This window comes from Grampus griseus (assembly GCF_964374135.1).
Source record: "Grampus griseus genome assembly, chromosome: 2".
NCBI lineage: Eukaryota > Metazoa > Chordata > Mammalia > Artiodactyla > Delphinidae > Grampus > Grampus griseus.
Genome location: NC_139018.1, coordinates 61,030,242 through 61,051,446, shown reverse-complemented (window position 1 = coordinate 61,051,446; position 21,205 = coordinate 61,030,242). Strand labels below are relative to the sequence as shown.

General features: G+C 35.7%; 1 protein-coding gene across 1 annotated transcript in view; it reads left to right on the top strand.

Annotated features, from left to right (window-relative positions):
- Positions 1-21,205, top strand: part of TTC6 (tetratricopeptide repeat domain 6) — a gene marked incomplete at both ends in the record, with an annotated part of 196,312 nt that overhangs the window by 148,774 nt on the left and 26,333 nt on the right. Inside the window, 10 exons of the mRNA XM_082649376.1 lie at positions 4,165-4,334; positions 7,704-7,824; positions 9,245-9,395; positions 12,056-12,138; positions 13,049-13,125; positions 13,560-13,720; positions 16,624-16,758; positions 17,950-18,099; positions 18,916-19,056; positions 20,545-20,658. Of these exons, the coding sequence (XP_082505502.1) occupies positions 4,165-4,334; positions 7,704-7,824; positions 9,245-9,395; positions 12,056-12,138; positions 13,049-13,125; positions 13,560-13,720; positions 16,624-16,758; positions 17,950-18,099; positions 18,916-19,056; positions 20,545-20,658 (1,303 nt within the window). The remainder of the gene's footprint in view (positions 1-4,164; positions 4,335-7,703; positions 7,825-9,244; positions 9,396-12,055; positions 12,139-13,048; positions 13,126-13,559; positions 13,721-16,623; positions 16,759-17,949; positions 18,100-18,915; positions 19,057-20,544; positions 20,659-21,205) is intronic.

Genomic DNA, 21,205 nt, shown 5'->3' with positions numbered 1-21,205 from the left:
TTGTGACTCACAGGCTCCTGAACGCAGGCTCAGTAGTCGTGGCACACGGGCCTAGTTGCGCTGTGGCATGTGGGATCTTCCCTGACCAGGGCTCGAACCTGTGTTCCCTGCATTGGCAGGCAGATTCTTAACCACTGTGCCACCAGGGAAGCCCTTCTTGTCCTTGGATTTCAGCAGTTTTGGTATATTGTGCCTAAGAGTGGTTTTCTTTTTACTTATTGTGTTTATGATTCATAGACTATTCAGTGAGTCATGATCTTTCTGACCGTGATTTTGAATGAGAAATCAGCTATTCATCTATTGATGAATATTCCAAGTATTCCAAGTACATGATGAGTTGCTTCTCTCATACTGCTTTCAAGATTCTTTCTTTGTCTGTGGCTTTCACCAGGTTGATTATAAGGTGCCTCTACATTTCTTCGAATTTATGGAATCATTGAGCTTCTTGGTTGTATAGACTCATTTCTTTCATCAAATTTGGGAAGCTTTCAACCATTACTTTTTCAAATGTCATTTCTGCTCCTTTACTATCTCCTTTCCTTTTGTGACTTGCAATGTATGCATATGTTGGTATGCTTGATGGTGTTCCAGAGGTCCCTTAGCCTTTTTTTGTTTTTTTTTTCACTCTGTTTTTCTTTCTGCTTCTCAGGCTGGATAATCTGAATTGACCTTACTTCAAGTTTCCTGAATTTTTCTTTCACCTTCTCAAATCTGTTGTTGAAACCTAGTGAATTTTCATTCGTTTTTGTAGTTTTCAACTCCAGAATTTCTATTTGGTTCCTTTTTTTCAATAATTTCTCTACCTATCAATCTAGTTCTATCTATCAGTATCTTTATTGATACTCCCTATGTGTTGAGACATCATTCTTCTAGTTTTCTTTAGTTCTTTATGGTTTCTTTTAGCTATATGAACATATTTAAGATAGTTTTGTGGGTTGTTTTGTTTTGTTTTGTTTTTTGTTTTTGGCTGGGCCAAATGGCTTGCAGGATGTTAGTTCCCTGACCAGGGATCGAACCTGCGCCCTGGCAGTGAAAGCGCCGAGTCCTAACCACTGGACCGCCATGGGTTTCCCAAAGATAGTTTATTTAAAGTTTTTAAGTTGATTTTAAGACAGTTGATTTTAAGTCTTTGTCCAATGTCTGGGCGTCCTCAAGGATGGTTTCTATTTTTTTCTTTTTATCCTGTGAATGGGCCATATTTTCTTCTTCCTTTGCATTACTTGTAATTGTTTGTTGAAAAGTAGTCATTTTGAATATTATTATGTGGCACCTTTGGATATCATATTCACCTCCTCCTCTTTAAGTGTTTTTTGTTGCTGCTTCTTGTCGTTCGTGTAGTTTGTTTAGTGACTTTTCTGAACAGATTTTGTAAGTCTGTATTCCTTGTCATGTGTGGCCACTGAAGTCTGTGTTCTGTTATCTTGGAGGTTAGCTAGTGATTTGACTGAGATTCCAACGAAACCAACCAACGAAACAAACAAAAAAACTCTCTCAGTCTTTGCAGATTGACTCTCTTTTGGGGCACTCCCTGAATGCTTATCCAGACAACTTCAATGACTTGGCTTTCATGTCCTACTTGCACAGAGCCTGAATTAACCAGAGGTGAAAGCTAAGGGTCTTCGTAGGTCTTTTCTGTGCATGCTTTCAGCCTTGGGTTTGCATGTGGCCTTTTAGATTCCCTAAAATATGCGGAAACTTTCTAAAGCCCTCATCCCCCGGTATCTCCTTCTCCACCTTCTTTCTTACAAGGGTTTTTGGTTTGACTATTGCCTGCCCCAGCTGTTATCCCTTGCCCCAAGTGGCAGCAGCTAATACGTTTGCCTTTAAATGACTTTGATAAATACCATCCAGGAAGTCACATCAGCCCTGGGAAAGCTCTAAGGCAGTCAAAACAAAGGGAAACATTTGAGCCAGTCTTTCAGTGATCCACCAGACAGGTCAAAACTACACAGCTACAGTTCTTTGAGAATAAGATTTGTATTGTTCCCTCTGGTACTAGTAACCTGCATCAGGAATGCAGGTTGTTTTCTTCAAGGCCACCATGTGTCTGGGAAGTTGGGGAGGGAAATAGGGTGAGTTAGAACACCACAGAGCTCTCTTACCAAAATTCTGCAGCTTTTCCTCCTTTATTAAGTATTACCCTGGTGATTCTAAGTTTTTAATTAGATTCTTAATTCTTTAATTGCTTCTGACAGTGTTTGCCCGCTTATTCATTGCTTTTGTGGAAAGGTGGAGTTTCGGAGTTCCCTGTTCTACCTCTTTTGCTCTACTCTAATTTCCCAACTCATTTTATCATTGCATCAACTTTAACTTAACAATAATGTTGGTGATAATAAGAATCTTCGTCTTTTGAACTTAATGAAAATGGCTTTGTTACCAAGAAACATCACAGTTGTAATTTTTGAGCCATTTATTCTTTAATTATTTCAAGGGAGTATCTCTTTATTCCTGTTTAAATTTTTTTCCTATGATCTATGTATAAGAATTTCATGGTAATAGGCTTTCTAATTTTGAAGGATAAATGCCTCTTGGCCGTCATATATTTTTAGATAGAATATTATTAAACAATACTGAATTTGCTTTGTCTTCACTTTCTTCAAGAGTTTTTCATCTATATTCATAGTAAGATTGTTCACTAATTTCATAGTCAGATTTTGATTTCAGGATTTGGCTACTTTCTCAAAATGAATTAAGTCTTTCATCTTTTTCTTTTCTTAGAAACATGTCTTTAGATTTGGATAATTTTTGTTCTTTGAAAGTTTGAAATAACTTACTTCTAGAATTATCTCAGCTTGCACCCATTTGAAGAGAGGGCAAACTTTTTTGAAGCTCTTTAAAAATTCATCCCTAGTTATTGTTCTATTCTGGTTGTCTACTTCTTGACTTAAAGGGGGATTACTTGCAGGAAGGCATCAGATTAGTTGGAGAAGAACAGAAGGTTAATTCAAGGTGTTATAATGTGGTGTTATCTTATGGGAGGCCTTATATGCCTTTTTAAAGAATTCAGCCTTATCCCATTGTCAATAGGGGGCTGTTGAAAGTTTTTGAGAAAAGTGATCTTTATTAGCTGATGATCAAATCTCATCACGCTAGAGATAAGAATGGAATAAAGTAGTAGCCCAGATGTGATCTGATGAGGGTCTTCAGTATTGAGGCAGTAGAAATGAAAGAAGGAATGGACGCAGAAGTCAGTGTGTTTGAGGAATTGACATGACTTAATGGAATCCTACAAAAAATATTAGTAATGCTTTATTCTGTAAGATTTTAAGTTCAGAATCATATATATACTTAGAAATAATTAGTAATAGTCTTTAGCAATCAGAAATTATTAAAAATAAATGTAAGATTCTTATATTCATTAGAAACTACATAAGACATTTCTTATATGTGGGGTAAAAAAATATTTTGTTCCACGATAAAATATCCTAAGTCTTAGGATGCTTAGTGCTTTTGAAAGACCTCTGTTACTTGCTGTACTCTTTTTTCCAAATTACCATTGTTTTCATACTATAACCTTCTTGAAGATCTATTTTCCTCCCCCTGGATTTAACTTCTTCAGAGCAGGCAACCTACTAGCTTTCTTCCTGTTTTTCCTTAATTGTCTTTTTAATTTTAGCTGTAAAGACTGATTTGTTTTACATTATTAAGTGATCGAAGATGAGATTTTCAGAGTTGATATAGGTCAATGAAAATTTCGAAATTGAAGTCAGAAGTTAATGGAGATAGAATTCAACTCATAAAACTGATACAATAGCTTTTACCCTTGCAGATAGAGCTGCCTCCCATTTTTGGGGGTGTATCTTCAGTGTATCTTGGGTGCCTCATTTATTTTATTGACACACCTCTCTGATAAATGTAAGAAATATAATATAATTATTAAGCATATATATAATTAATATATAATATTATCAACAAGCATAAAGTATTTTATTATATATTTATTTATACATATAATAATAAAGTATTTTATTATATATTTACATATTTATTTATAAATTGTCCATATCCTTTTTGCTATTAACATTATGACTAAACTTTCCTGGGAAGCAAAGAGAAATAATCACAAGTTGTTATTCAAATATAAAAGTAGTTGTATAAGTTTGCCCAAAAGAGAAAATTTATATTTTGCAGTACATGTTAAAATGAATTTTTTACTTTTTCTAGGACATACCGAGGGAGAGTATATTTTAAACAGCACTTTTATAAGCAAGCAACTCAAGATCTTTCTACTGCAATTCACTTAGATCCTAATAACTGGTTAGCATTGTATTACAGAGCCTGCTTATTTAGGAAGAGTAACCCTCTTAGAGCACTGCAGGATTACAGTGTTTCAGGTACTTCACCTTTAATGGCAAATACATGGGAATTTAATCTGAGGTTCAGCAGCTCACTTTCATGGAGTAGAATACTAATGTGGGATGACTAATGTAATATGTATATTGTTATACATTTATATATATATACTTATATATTTATATAGCATATATATTTATTTATACTTAAAGCTACAATAATTTAGCTAAAAGTGTTTCTAATATTCCCTTTTAGTGTGTATGAGTGTGTGTGTGTTTACGTGTGTACAACTGTGACAGAGACAACATCATATCAAAGAAATCTCTTTCTATATATGAAGTTCTGAGGCTATTTATGGAAATCCAGGCCATTTCTTTTTTGTTTGTTTGTTTGTTTGTTTTTTGCGGTACGCGGGCCTCTCACCGCTGTGGCCTCTCCCGTTGCGGAGCACAGGCTCCGGACGCGCAGGCCCAGCGGCCACGGCTCACAGGCCCAGCTGCTCCGCGGCACGTGGGATCCTCCTGGACCGGGGCACGAACCCGCGCCCCCTGCATCGGCAGGCGGACCCCCAACCACTGCGCCACCAGGGAAGCCCCAGGCCTATTTCTTAGTCGTCTTGATAAAATGGTAGTGATTTTTCCTAGTGGGCTGTGTCCTACTCCATAGACCCAGCCCATGGATTAGTCAAATTCAGAGTTTTGTAACCCTTAGACTAAAAATGGGCTTTGAGAATCCTCAGTAAGAGGATGCAGCAGCAAAAAGTGGCCATTTTCTCTTTACCCTGTACCAGTGCATTCTTGGTATATGAATATGTCCACAATTCTGGGCATAGAATAAGTGCTCAGTAAACAGTGTCCAGCTGAATAAATTAGCCCATCCTGACTGGCAAATTCTAGCCAGAGTCCAACACTCCAAACATGGCTGTGTTCACCTGGGTGCAAAGTGCTAGAATCCCAACATCCTAGATGAGGCAGAATCTAGAGATTAAGGAGACCACTAGACTCTTAGGAAGAGAATACATAGCTCCTCAGGGGAGGCAATCTAAGATGATTGTTTCTCCTTTTTTTTTCCTTTGGCAGTGCTTTGCATCTCGCGGGATTTCAGTTCCCTGACCAGGGATTGAACCCGGGCCATAACAGTGAAAGTGCCGAATCCTAACCGCTAGACCACCAGGGAACTCCAAAAGATGATTGTTTCTTGATATCTCTAAATCCATTTGCCTTCTGAGGTCACCCTTCCCATGAATATTCAAATAAAATAACTCAAAGCCCATCCTATGTGCTGAGAGGAGTCTAGTGCCCTCCCTTCTATTTCCAAGGATTCCTAGAAGAGAGAACTGAGGATTCCTGTTCAATTCTCTTGGAATCTTTGTACCTAATTTCTGCTGTCTGATTGAGTCTCCATTTTTGTTCACCCGTTCACTGCTCACGGCTACCATCTGTTACTAAATGTTTTAGGGTTCAGAGGATAAAGTTAGCACAGATAATTTAAATTTGAAGGTTAAACACCCTTATTTCTGTAAGTTTATCTTTTATTGGTCTCTGTCAGCCCTGTCCATCTGCCATCTGGCGAAACCCCTTTCTTCCTGGTCTTCCTAAGAGCTGCTTTCTCGTATTTCCCTCTTCTCCAAGTTTTGGGCGTTTCACTTGCTCTTTTCTAGGCTATCACAATAATACAGATCCTTGTTATTTAATTATTCAGAGCAGACCAGCTTTATTTTAGCCTCAGTCTTTTCCTATAGGATAGCCTAAGGAGTTTTATCTTTCACAATCAAAAAGGACCCTCAATATATTTTTCTAAGCTAATAATAATATCTTACATTCATTAGGCGTTTCACTACTTGCCAAGCACTATTCTGAATGCTATATATGGAGAGTCTCAATTACTCTTCAGAATAATGCTATGAGGTAGGTACTATTATCATCCCCATTTTACTGATGAGAAAACCGAAGCACAGAGAGGATAAGTAATTCTAATATTTTTGTTTCCTCAAGAAGAATGTTTCTCATATGGACACCAAGGGGGGGAAAGCGGCGGGGTGGTGGTGGTGATGGTGTGAAGAATTGGGCGATTGGGATTGACATGTATACACTGATGTGTATAAAACTGATGACTAATAAGAACCTGCTGTATAAAAAAATAAATTAAATTCAAAAATTAAAAAAAGATAAATTAAAAAAAAAGAAGAGGGCTTCCCTGGTGGCGCAGTGGTTGAGAGCCTGCCTGCCGATGCAGGGGACACGGGTTCGTGCCCCGGTTCGGGAAGATCCCACATGCCGTGGAGCGGCTGGGCCCGTGAGCCACAGCCGCTGAGCCTGCGCGTCCGGAGCCTGTGCTCCGCAACGGGAGAGGCCACAACAGTGAGAGGCCCGCGTACCGCAAAAAAAAAAAAAAAAAGAAGAATGTTTCTATTTTTCTAGAGCAACCAACTAACCAACTGCAGCTATTTTTCTCCTTGCTAGACAGTCATACTGTGAACTGAGCAGTCAAATGGCCTTCAAGTGATTGCTTAATCTGTATGATCACTGCTTACACTAGGAATACTTCCCCAAATCTAGTATTGTGCATATTTGTGCCCCAGGCTGTGTGTTCATTTTTTGCAGAACTTTCCCTTTTTAGCTTGAGAAGCTTGGGCGATGTGGATCAAATGTAAAAATCTCATCTACTTCACTGCATGTTTTTGAAAGTTGAGGGGGAATCAGCAAGTGAGGAGACACGAGATAACCTCTAGACTGCTAGACTGGTCACTGATGAGAGCCACATGCCTGGAGTCCTGAGAGGAGGTTATTTTTGCCCCATGCTTCTGTTCTTTGGGATACGCATAGTCAAGTTGCCTGCGTTAACTCCAAGGTCTGCTTGCAATTGGAGTAGCCTCTTTGAGCTGTCCCTCCTGGTTTATGTGTATAAGCCTGACCTCTTCTGTCTGCCCCAGTCTGGGTTTGTACCAGAACCTGTTCTTGGGCCAGTAATGATGCCTTCCTACCTTCCAAATAATAACAAGCCATCAAGGGCAATGGCACCTTTCTGACTGCAATCCACTGCAGGGGATCAGAGGTTAGATTCTAGGCCCATCTTTGCCATTGATTTGCATGGTCACTGTACCTGGCCCCTTTGGACCTTAATCTCTTCGTCTGTAAAGTGAGTGGACTATCATAGATTAATACCAGGATTTCTCCCAGCTCTAATGAGTTTGTGAACCATAACAGTCACATTGTTCCTTATAAACAAATACACTTTTTTATGTGAGTACTGTGTTTTACTCACCAAATAAGTACACTCATGACAGATATGTTTTATTTTATGTAATGTTAAAAAAAATAAGAATAAACAGTAGGAAGGGGCATAGGCTAAAATGTAACTCGGATATGTTTGTTCAGAACCTGAATATGATATATCCCTTTATTCTTAAGCTCTCATAAATGACGGCTGTGAGAATCTTAGCTGCTTCCTGCATCGTGGCACACTCTACACGGATCTAAAACTTTGGTTGCTGGCAGTTTGTGACTTTGAAGCTGTTATTTCTCTAGAAAGGTATGTTTTCCCTTTGATTCTTACTGATTTCACTTTTATATAAAATAGGTGGAAGAAAAAGCTTTCTCCCCTCATCATTAATAACCTTGTAAAAATGAGACAATTATGAAGCCATCCTAGAATTAGAATACTACCTCTGAAAATAAGCTTACTTCTAAAATAAGAACTGTTCTCAATATCTGTTTGCCTCAGATGCTTCTGCAAACTTTAGAGATTGAATGGGTTTGAGAGGAGTTTAAATCCAAGGATAGCAAAATCAACCAGTAATTAAGAGCAGTTTGGGCATGCCCAGGTTAAAACTTTTTGAAGTTAAGTTCATGGAAAATTGTCATCAAGTTTTAAAATAATGGCAAAATACTTGCTTGCTATATTGTTGCTAGGCACGATATACGACTCAGTGGGAAGAAATCCTCTATTTAGGACTTCTGACTACATTTTGTTTAGTAAAGCAAAATAAAAAAAGCAAATACCATTAGAACACAGGTTCAGGAAGGAACAGACTGAAAGTTACATACACTAGTCAGAAAGCCAGGCTGTAAAAAGTAGAAGTTAATTAAATAATTCCTCTTCTTTCCAAAGAAGTATTCTTTACAATGGAAGGTGTCAGAAAGAGTAACAAATCATGCCCATTCTGTGCCAACCGGCAGACTGCTTACTTAGCTTATTTAAGGTAAACTTTGAACTTGACTTGGGAAAAGTCATGGAACATGGCTCCACAATGGCCACAGTGGTTTTCTTTGGGATATTTTTGAGTCAGGAAGAGAAAGAAATGAGTTTCAGTTGCAGAAAGCCAGAAAGTGGGCAGTCGGCAAAAGGGTCAGGGCTTCTGTGCAGCTGGGATACAGAATGTGTAGTTTCCTCATTTTGAAATAGAGGCATGGAACAAATAATTTCTAAGGTTATTTCTACATTGAAAATTGTTTGATTCTAAGAGAGAAAAACAACTTTTATTTGATACAGAAAAGCAACTGGGTTAATACCTCTGTGGAGAGGATTTTTAACCCTAAGCCTCGAGAATATTGCTCTTTCTCACTGTTCCTCACCCTTTCTCTTGGCGAATATAACATAGCTTGAGGCAAAAACTTTTGAGTTGAGGAAAACTAAGCTTGTTATCCAAGATAAGTCAAGAATAAGTCAGGGAAGAGTGAAGTATTGCTAAGAGTCTAGGAGACTTCAGGAAATCAGTTCCTAGGACAGGCTCTACAAATGTTTATTCCTAACTAAGGATTTCATAAAGGTGTTTATAATTTTTAATAGAAAGTATTTAACTAATTTATTTTGCTTTAGGAAAACTGTCCTGTCCAAGAGAAAGAACCCTGGTATAAATTGATGTATGTATTTCATTAGGTTCATTTATAATTGGAGAATATCTGGAATAATTAAAATGTCTAAGAATATTTTGCTTTCTCATTTTTTTTAGAACCATTATTTTGCCTTATATAAATATTGGCCTCATATATCTACTACACCTGGATAACTACATTGAAGCCACTCGGTATTTTTCTGAGGCTATTAGACTTGACCCTATGTATATTCAAAGCTATATTTGTCGAGCAGAAGCCTATCATAAGGTATTTAAGGTTTGAGAACTTTGATTTTTTAAAAATGTTTCATTTTTTTGAATATTTGTTCAATGTAATTTCAAATATATCAACGTATTCTTTTTCAGCTAATTACAGAGCCTAATGCATTTATAAACAATACATATTAGGTAGATATATTGATAGTTAACTATAATTACCCACTTAAAAATCCTCTCCTGATTAGGTGTGAATTTTTGTCTTTTTTTTTTAAAATAATGCCTGTTTTTTTTCTTATTACAAAAGCAATGTATATTTACCACATGTAATATATGTATGCAAATAAGAATACATTAAAAAACATCCATTATTTCATTCTCCAGAGATAACTACTGTTAACATTTTAGAGTCCATCAGTTTTGTGTGTGTGTGTATGAGGAGTGAGTGAATGGGTGAGTTCATAGAATGAGATCTGTGCATAGAATGGGGTCCAAATCATTCACACTTTCTTTTAAATTTTTTTTTAAATTTACAAGTTATTTAAATTAAAAAATAATATATCCTTAGTGTAAAATTCAAACAATATAGTAAATAATAAGAGCTCTCTCTGACTCCAACCAACTTGGACTTCCCAGAGATAAAGACTGTTAGCTGTTGTGTCTACCTTTCAAAACAGATATTCCCTCTACTGCTCCATCATTAACTGTCCTGTCCAAGACACTGATTTCTCACCAGGGTTATTGCAGTAGCCTCCTGGTCTTTTTGCTTCTGTTCTTTATTCCTTTTTGATGGGTTTTCAAAACAGCAGCATAGTGATCCTGTTAAAACATAAATCAGATTATTTCACTTCTTTGCCTGGAACCCTTCAATAGCTTCCCTTTGTGCTCAGAATAAAAGCCAAATCTTGCAAAAGCCAAAGGCCTACAAGAGCTCATGTGAACTGGCTCCTTGTTACCTTTCTGCCCTCATCTCCTACAAGTCCTCTCCTCACATTGGTTTCAGTCAGGATAGCCTGTTATGCTGTGGAAAACAACAACAACAAATAAAAGTTCAAAATCACCATCTTAAAGTAACAGAGGTTCATTTCTTGCTCACGCTGCATGTCCATTGGGAGTTTGCTAGGGGCTCTGTTCTCATTGTCTTCATCTCAGGATGCAGTGTGACTAAGTCCTTACCTTCCTGATGATGGAAGCAGAAGACCCTGGGGCCATTTTGGTATTATCCCCAGGGCAGGTTTGCTTTTGATCCCTGTTGGGAAGGGGTGGGGAGTGTGTGTGGCCCTTTTGCTTCACTCCCTGTTGATGGAGCTGAGGCCTTATGGGGAAGTTGGAATTTCCTCCGAGCGTATTTAGAAACCAAAGCACCAGCATAATATCAAGGTGTAAGGACATATATTCAAAGACTCATTGTTCTGAGGAGACAAAAACCTCTTCACAGTAATGGTTGAATAAATTATGTTGTATTCACACTATAGAGTATTATATAGTCAATAAAAAGAATAGTTAGAATTATGCCAGGTGATTTGGAGGGATTTCCAAGAGATATTCTAGAACAAGATTTAGAAGACTTTAAAGTGTATACAGTATGATCCCATGTAGATAAAACAATGACAAACCAAACCCTGTGTATGTATATAGAAGAATACATATGCCTACGGTGTGGGTTTAGGCTCCAGGGTAAATCCAATCTAATGCTACCTGGAGAAGTCCAACCCCAGGAAAACTTGCAAAGACCAGAGAGTGAGCTTCCATCATTCCCAGTCAGGGTTTCCTCAATGCATAGCTATGTATGATTGGAACCAGGTGGAGCAATGCAGGCATATGACAAGGTGGTTTATTAATTATACCAACCTGATCAGGGTTAGCTTGAGAAGCAGCAGGCCTGAAGTTCCACAGTAATTCTTAAATTTATTTAAAAACATCTCAGACTCCCTCCTTTTGAATTCCCTCTTTTGACTCCACCCACTATTTCCTCCAAACACTTTGCACCATTTTAACAGGTATTGTCTACTTCTATGCACAAATGTTTTGATCACCATGTCAGCATAGTAAGAGGAGTCGTTGGTTGTCCCAGGTTCATTTTGCTGGGATGTGTTTAGTTCCCCCTTTTGTAATTTCCCCAATGTTTGTAAAAATTTGTACAAATTCAGATTATGCTCTGTAACCAGTATTAAGGAAAGAATCGTTGTTTACTTTTCATTGTATATTGATTTTAAACAGATATCTTTTTCATCATTGTTGTATTTTGTTTTATTCATTCATTTTACTCATTAAGTGCAAGCTTGTTTTTCCTCTCTTAATTTTAAGTGGAATTGACTTTTACTTTTTATTTTACATTCCTTTGCAAGCTAGTTTATTAGCATGAGTAAAGTTTGGTGTAAAAGGTGTTAAGGTTGAGGGAGAAAACTGAAAAGCTAAACAAAAAAGAAAAACAAACTAGAATATATGATATAATCATATTTATTTAAAACTATATATTTGTGGATCTGTGTAATCATTCTTCAAATTTAAAGATAATTAAAAAAAAAGACTTTGCTTCATAAATTTTTTTTTAACTTCTCTGTATCCCACTTGCTTTGATGATTCTTAAGAAACACATGTATTAGGAGAGATTCCTGCAAAATTTCTGTATTGAAGGGTGGGAGGGAATAACTATCAGAAAGGAAGCAATCAGTATTATTATGAGCTAAGTTTCTATTTATCACTCAACAGTTGCACAAATTGAAAAAGGCAGTAAGAGAGTTATCTCGTGCTATCCACCTTCAGCCAGATGGAATCCAATTATATATAATAAGGTATGTGTATAGAAATAGAATTCTTCTTGGGATAACTTAAGATCTGAGCTAGCTGTTGGAATCTTTCGTTCTTTCTTGATCCTTCCAGCCTCCTTGTTTTACATTTAATCCCCCAGAAATGGCCATCTTCAAATCAGCAAGTCAGATATAGTTGTTTTTGTTAAACTTTAAGATAATTCATAATATAAGATAACAGACCTTTCCCTTTGTTCTGTCCTTGCATCAAAACACAACTGTCTGTGTTTAAGTTCTTTGAGGCCTCTCTAGATTACTGGTTAGATAGTTATCACAGATCTCATGAAAGTAAGGTAATATATTTTGATTGTGTACCCAGAGGTACCAAGTATAAACCTCAGATAATTCAGTGAAAAAAAAGATACATTGAATTGTATTTCAAATGCAGTAGAGCTTGCTATAAAAGGACCCATTGCAAATTATGAGTTATCACTACCAAAAATATATTATAATTACTAACATGGGAAATGGATTTACAGAAAATGGGAAAATGGACTGGAACAATGCTTTCTGATAAGGTCTTGCTTCATCTTTTAACTCTTGAACCACATTTTAACAATTTATGTAAATACTTCTCCATTTGTATGCCCCTTAAACTGTGTTTAGCTTTTAAAATTTCTCAGCAACAGAGTATAACTTTTCAAATGCTGATAATTACAAAAAGATCTGACTATTTTTCTTTCAGCTTCACATTTACTAAATTGTTTTCTTCTCACATCTCCATGCTAATTGGCCTATTTAGACTTACATAAAATATTTATAATTTCAAATGTATTATAATAAGTATGAATAAATGTATTATAATTTAAAATTTTAAGTAACTGAGTATAAAAAACTTTATTTTAGAAAAATTATTTTTAACTGCTTAGAATTAAAAAGCTGTTATTTCTTCCAGAGGACAATATCTTCTTAGGATGAAGTGCTATGGTCTTGCAAAGTTCACTATTTACCAAGTAGCAGAAATGACCAAAGGTAAATATAATCAATGTAAAATTATAATATTGTCTTAATTTAAAAAGAAATACTTCTTTAAATTTTTTATACTATTTTCAGTAGCTCTGTATAGGTAGCATGAAGGGTTCACTTGAAAGTCAAAGTTAGATTTTGAAACTAAAACTTCAGTTTCACATGTATGTAACCAATTTGTAAAATACTTCATAGCCTAGTGAATTTTGTGAGAGAGATTATTATAGGAAATACCAGGCTTATGCTGTTATTTTTTGTTTGTTCATTTGTAGTTGGAATGTCTTATTGTTTGTTGACAGTAAGTAGATTTTAGTATCATATTGATTTATTAATTCATATTGTAAAAATAGATTATTGAATTGCTTGACTGTCTTAAAATAATTATATTCTAAGTCCTAGATACTTGGCAAAGTTATTGATAAATTTTCCTTTCCCTTTAGGTCTCATTGAGTTGAGTCCTATACAGCAAGCACTCATTTATTCATTTTGCGAGAAACATGACAAGGCCATTCAGGTCTTAGATGGGATCACTTTGAATAAGCCTGAGGCCACCATGTATGCTCTATTGGCAAAAGCTCAAATGAAGGCCAAGAGGAACAAGGTGAAAAGTCTTGAGTAACGTTTACTAAACCTATTAATGTAATTTTTATATTGTGCTTGGAATTACTGCTTACATATATATATATATATATATATATATATATATATATATTTATTTTTTTTACAAAACTAAACCATACCATTTATTTATTGATTCTTCTGTTAATTAATATTTGGGTTGTTTTCTTTTGTTTTTTTCCTCTTAAGAGTAAGGGTAATATTCTTTTTCATGTCTTCTGTTAACATTGTTGGTATGTAGAGAATGTAAATGTTTAACTTTCAAGAAAATGGCACATTGTTCCATAGGGTTGTACCAATTTATTCTCCCGCCTGTAGTGTATGAGTATTCCTGTTGATCTCCATCCTCTACAATAACTGGTGCTGTCTACTTTATTTTTATCAGTTTGGTGGATAAAAACTAATGTCTCATTATGGTCTTAATTAACATTTCTCAGTTTGAGCAAAGGTTGAGGTATCTTTTTATATGTTTATACTTCCTGTTCTATCAATTTGCTGTACACATTTTTGTTTGTCCTGTTCATATTGATTTTTGGCATTGAAAAAAATAAGTCCTGTGTATTAGTCCTTGGTTGGTTACATGTGTGTCATGTATACTCTTGCAATTTGTGGCTGGTTTTAAAATTTTCTTCATGATGTCTTTTGATGAGCAGAGGGTCTTAATTTTAATGTAGTTGAATATATCTTTTTTGTTTTATTGTCACAGCTTTAAAAAAAATTCTTGTTTAAAAATTCCCTCCCTACACCAAGGTCATATTTTCCCATATTTTCTTCTAAAAGTTTAAAAATTCTGCTTTTTGCATTTAAGACCTCACTCTACCTTAAATTGATATTTTTGAATGTGATATAGTGATAAAACTTCAGTTTTCCCCATATGGATACTCAAATGTTCCAGTATCATTTATTGAAATGTTCTCCTAAACCAAAGATCTGAAGTGGTACATCTGTCCTATTATAACCTTTCATGTGTGTGTGGATCTGATTTTGGGCTCTCTATTCTATTCCTTTGGTCAATTTTTCTATCCCTGGCCTAATAGTACAATGTTTTAACTACTGTTGCTTTATTGTAATTCTTGACATCTGGTGGAGCAAGTTGCCACACCATATTCTTCTCCAGGAAATTCCTGGTTATTCTTGGGCCTTTACTCTTCCAGCTGGTCAAGATTTTAAAACCCAGCTGGAATTTTGATTGAATTGTATTGAATCTGTAGATTATTTTAGGGAGAATTGACACCTTTATGATATCAAATTCCTTCTTTGGAATAATCTTAAATTTACTTTAACCTCCCTGAAACCTGAAATCACTTGATTGGGTCCCTCTTCTACCCAATCAGTAGTCATGCTCTCTTGGTTCTACTTTCTAAATGTCTCTCAAATCCACTTCCTTTCTCTGTTTCTCTGGTCATTATCCTAGTCCAGAACATATTTGTATTTTGTTTGAATTATATAATAGTGTTGAACTCTTCCAAGCTTTTCTCCACACGGCTGCCATGGTACTGTGTTTGGAATGTACATTTGCCCTATGAGAGCATCCACTACTTTTTTAGAGTAGTGAAGGAAAGAGAGGTGGGACATCAGCTAGAGGAGGAAGAGAAGATGTGTTCATTTTAATTTAAATGTGATGGAAGACTTTATGGACTCCAGGAGGCAATGAAGGGGCAGAGATCCAAAAGCAGAAGGCGGGACAGAAGGAGTTGGGGTCAAGGGCACAGCTTGAGGAGTTAGCTCTGAAAAGAAGAAAGGAAACCGTTCAAAGACAGGAGAAAAAAAGATGGAAATGAAGAAGATGTAGAGACTTTGAATAGTAAAAATGAGGGAAATTGAGAAGGTGATGCGTTTTTTTCTATTGCAAAGGCATGTGCTGAGTGAGGCTGGAAGGATGAATGTTGAGGTAAGCTTTAGACATGTGATGTAAACTAAGGGTGGGCACAAAGGACACAGCATATCCAAGTTAAACCTCATTGTTTCTTTTTTTTTTTTTTGCGATACGCGAGCCTCTCACTGTTGTGGCCTCTCCCGTTGCGGAGCACAGGCTCCGGATGCGCAGGCTCAGCGGCCATGGCTCACGGGCCCAGCCGCACCGCGGCATGTGGGATCTTCCCGAACCGGGGCACGAACCCGCGTCCCCTTCATCGGCAGGCGGACTCTCAACCACTGCGCCACCAGGGAAACCCAACCTCATTGTTTCTTTAGCAATTTAATATAATTAAGAAAGTGGGCTAAAGAGTCACAAGTAGCTGTATTTCTATATATTAGGTAAATACATATTTATTAGGTAAGTATATATTAGGTTAATAGCTAGTTATGAAAACGCGTTTCTATTTGGAAAGTTGAATTTTTTTCATTAAGAGTTTCAACTATTTTGACAGAATAGTTTAAATGGGTAATTTTTGATGTTAGTTTATTTTCTGGTGTCAGTGGAACCCCCTTGAGAGCATAGCAGGACAAAATAAAAGTTGATTACAACAACCTCAGATATTATCAGTGGAGAACTTTTACTACCTAATAGCTGCCTGGCATTCCCTTCAGGAGAATTACTAGGAAATTGGTCATAAATTGGTCTATAAATTTTAGTCTGATTTAAGACTATGAGAAAATACCCTTTAGAATTTAGAAATTATAGTTCCAAAAGTCCACTTGTGTAACCCTGCTTACGTACCTGCCTGTAGGATAGGCACCTGGGTGGGTTAGATTTCCTGCCTGTCAGAAGTCCTCCCTCTTGGTGCACTGACAAGATCTGTGTCTTTACCAGGTCTGTGTGTCCTCTTGTGAAATGAGAGTAGGGCTGTGTGCTCAGGATTCCTTTTAACATCTAAGGCTGTTGTGTTAAATAAATATTAGAAAAAAACATTCCCTTCCCTCTCTTTTTTTTAAAAATCATTATAGGAAGCCATGAGAATGTTTAAAAAGGCGTTGGATATCTTTTCTCATTCTGATAAAGGACGAAATGCCGTAGCAGCTTCATCAGACTGTCTGTTTCACTTGGGTCTTTGTTACATGGAGGAAGGCAACTTACAACTGGTATTTTGTGTATTTAAGAGCATAGGTATTTTATGGTTTTAGAAATTGTTTCCTTGCATTCAGTTCCATTTCTGAAGGCTACCTAAACAGTGAGTGACTAGACCAAAGCTTCTTATAAAGCTTGGCTTACTATAGGCAGTCTGCACCCTGCAAAACCTACTACATTGTTTTATTTATTCAAACATTTTATTGATGCCTGTTTGTCAACACTATGCGGAAGACTAATGCATGTTTCTCACTAAACAAATTTAATTGTAAGAACTTATTATATCAAAATTTCATCACATTAGTATAAATTTACTTATTAAATTGTAAGTACTTTATATTGAGTGCTTCAGTGTAATGTAGAATAAATGGAAAATGTTTAGGACACTGTTTGATTTCTGTTATTGACAGCTGAGCAATTCAAATCAGAATAAAACCAGATTCATTGAAAACCAGTTGATTCAATTATTATGTATTTATCCAGTATTTGGCTATTTCCCAGAATTCTCCATTTCAAAATTTTCAATGATATGATAAATATGTATTTTCCATTGGCTATTTTTGAATATTCCACAACTACACACACACACACACACACACACACACACACACACACACACACACACACACACACACACCATTCCAGTCCTTATATTCATAGGGGTGGACAGTGTCTGAAACTTGCATCTTCATAACTTTAAAAAGAGTTTCACTTGACTAGTTGTTCCATTTATTGTAAGAAATTACAATAAATATAAGATTAATTACAAATATTTTTCATGTTTTTAGCTTTGGACAAGCAGAGGAAACCTAGCTTTGCTTTACAATATTAGGAAAAATTTTGGAGTTCCATTGCTTTGAAATTTTGTAACCATATATCTGCTGGCCCACATGGAAAATAAATGTACTAATTGTGATTTCTTTGAAGAAACACAACAGGAAGAATAATGATTAAAGTTACACCTCTGAAAGTGTTGTAACAACATGGATTATGCAGACATTAGTCTGGGAGTAAGGGAACCTGTAAATTATAATAATAAATCTAGCTTGTTCATAAATTTTTTTTGCTCCACAAGGTTCGCTGGGAGAAACATATTTAAAATGACCAAAAACTAAAATGAAAACTTTTCAACAATAGTTATATACTGTAATGTATTAACATTTTAAATTAATACATTCTACTCACTACACGATTTGCTCTTCTAGGCTTTTGATTCTTTTACAAAAGCTGTGAAAGCAGATCCTGATTTTGCAGAAGGCTTTTATCAACGTGGGCTTTGTAAAGTAAAACTCCACAAGGACAGTTCAATCCTGGATTTTAATCGTGCAATTACCCTTGATCCAAAACATTACCAGGTATTTAAGTGAACAATTTCAGTGGTTTGGAAAGTGTGTTAAATTTGCTAAAACTATTAAATCTTTAAATGTTATTGCTATTAGTTAGCAACAGTTAGTTTTACTTACTTTTCAGCAGTTTTAATAATCCATATATCTGTATTTCCCCTTGAACTAAAAATATGATTTCCAACAGGGAAATTATATAGGTAAAAGTGCTTCGTGAATTGTGGTTATACAAATATTATAAATATTTTAATGTACCTATTAATAATTATTTTATATACTATGTTATTAATTTTACTTCTTGTTTTGCTGTCACATTGATTCCTACCTCTTAAGAGACTAGAGACAGCACAAAATCCAATAGGTGAAACTCCATTGGATCTTGATTTTAAAAGCATATGAAATTTGAATATGGATGAAATATTAGATGATTTTAGGGAAATACTATTAATTTTCTTAGATATACAGTGGTAGTGTGGTTATGTAGGAGAATGTCTTCTTCATGGGAGATGCATACTGGAAGACTTGGGGTGAAGTTTTATGATGTCTACAACTTATTTTCAAATAGTTCAGAAAAAAATAGATACAACAAAATTGAAAAATGTTAATAATTATTGAATCCAGGTGGTAGGCCTATGGGTGTTTACTGTAGTATTCTTTCAATTATTCTGTATGTTTGAAATTTTCTTAATAAAAGAGAGTGACAAAAAGTCTATATTTTATACCATCTTTGGGTGGCATAAATTTGTTCCAGGTACCATGTATTTTGGTAGAACTGATGCTTTTACTAAAATATCTGTTCCTGCTTTCCTCCTCTCTTTCTCTGAAAAGGCATATTTAAGTCGAGTAGCCTACTATGGTTTGAAAGGCAGATACTCCAAAGCAATCTTGAGTTGTAATGAGGCCATCCAAATTTATCCTCAGAGTGTGCGTGCCTACCTCTACAGAGGAGTTCTGAAATACTACAACAAGGTAAGGCAGTTTCCTACCTTGTTCTCTGGTGGTATTTTAGAGTGGGTGGCTGCTCGGGTGCCAAGGAGGAACTCACTTTTTATCCTCTGTGAGAGAGAATTGCCATGGTATGAAGGCAGAACTACATAGAAGGTGTTACACTTTGACAGTACATCAAAAGGATTTCAATTAATAATTTTTCATAAAATGGTGATATTTATTTTTGACATTTGCATTTTAAATAGCACTGATTATGTATTTTTATTAGGAAAGTAATATTCATTGTAGAGAATTTGGAAAATACAGAGAGGAATAAAGGAGAAGATTAAAGTCACCTGTTTTCCCACCATCAAATGGTAATTCCTGAGAGCTTTTTTTTTTTTTTTTGTTGTACACGGGCCTCTCACCGCTGTGGCTTCTCCCGTTGCGGAGCACAGGCTCTGGACGCGCAGGCCCAGCGGCCATGGCTCACGGGCCCAGCCGCTCCGCGGCATGTGGATTCCCCCCAGACCGGGGCACGAACCCGTGTCCCCCGCATCAGCAGGCGGACCCTTGACCACTGCGCCACCAGGGAAGCCCCCTGAGAGCATTTTGATGTATTTGAATTTTGTCTTTTTTTCTTAATAAAATATAATATATACTTTCCAAAATTGTGACTATGCTACTTACATAATCTGTTTTGTGCCCTGCTTCTTATATTTAATCTTTGAAGATACCATTTTTAATGACTGCATAATATTCCACCATAGTGTACTTTTAACCACTTTATTGTTGGACATTTGGATTGTTTGAAATTTTTTATTATTTTACTATTTTAAATAATACAGTTATACACACAGAACAAAATAATTACTTGAGTTTATGGTTCCTAAATGGAAATTACTGGGTGTAGCAACACTATCGATATCTGATGCTTCAAGGAATACTTATTTTCTCCCTGTGTTTCTTTTTTGAACTTTCTCTGTAGCCATTTCATATGAAATATTTTGCAAATAATACCTTAAAGCAAAGGTAAGACCTTGCATTACCTGTTAATTCCATGAAAATTACTATCTATATAAATGGATGATCTAAGGTATCAGAGAAGCATCAAAGAGAAGCAAAAGAGAACATGGATAGAGAACATGACGATTATGTGATATGATGGTGAGAGTGACAGAAGCAAGCAAGCTCTGGTGAATGTTTGCTGGATGAATAAGGCTTGCTTCTCTTTTATCCATAAGAAATTTAATTTTTTCCTTGCTATATAGCAACAATGGAAATAAGATAATCATTTAAGTTGTTTATATATTGAATTTTATTTGCAGGTGAGAGAAACTATAACAGTTCCTACCAAGGGACTTAATTAATTCTGTGAAAGATTAGCTTGATTGTCTTAATTTCATGGATGATACACAGAATGGTTAAATGAGTATTCTCAAAACTCTGATAGAATCAAGAATTTATTGTACAACTAAATTTCAGTCCATTATGATTAACCCTTCTCACTTAATTATTTTTTCTTTACAGACTTACAAACTAGCGATTACAGATTTAACTACAGCTATCAACATGGATAAAAACAGTTATATAGCATTTTATAACAGAGCATTATGTTACACCAAGATAAATGAACTTCAAATGGTAAGATGACCATCTTAGTAAACAACACTTTAAAGCATTTGTAAAGTATTTTCTTATTATTTTTGTTACAATTTTGGAAAAATAATTCTGTGGAAATACACATAAAACTTGAGAAACCAAAGAACCATTTCAAAGAATATTTATTTTCTTTTTTAGTGCTTACCAAATTTTCTTATACAACCTCTGCAATGTCAACTTAATTTTACAATGCTTTTATATAAGCATTTAAAGGCCATGTAAATTTAAATGTATTACATAATTTTCATTTGAGAAAATGTTTCTACTGATAAATGTGTGCAGAATTTTTAAGCAGTGATCACTAGCAATATTGTTTGCTTCAAAATCTCAACATTAACTACAATAGTTTGTGGAGGTATTTTTTTTACAGTGGTCAGACCACAGATGCAGCAGGGAATTTTGAGTGATGGTTTCCAGCTCAGGGACCAGTGACCAGGATTATCTGTGCGTTTTGAAGGCCTAACTGATGGCTGCAGCAAACCTTTTTCTCTATCTGTCCTGATGCAGATGCTACCGGTGTAAGCCCTCT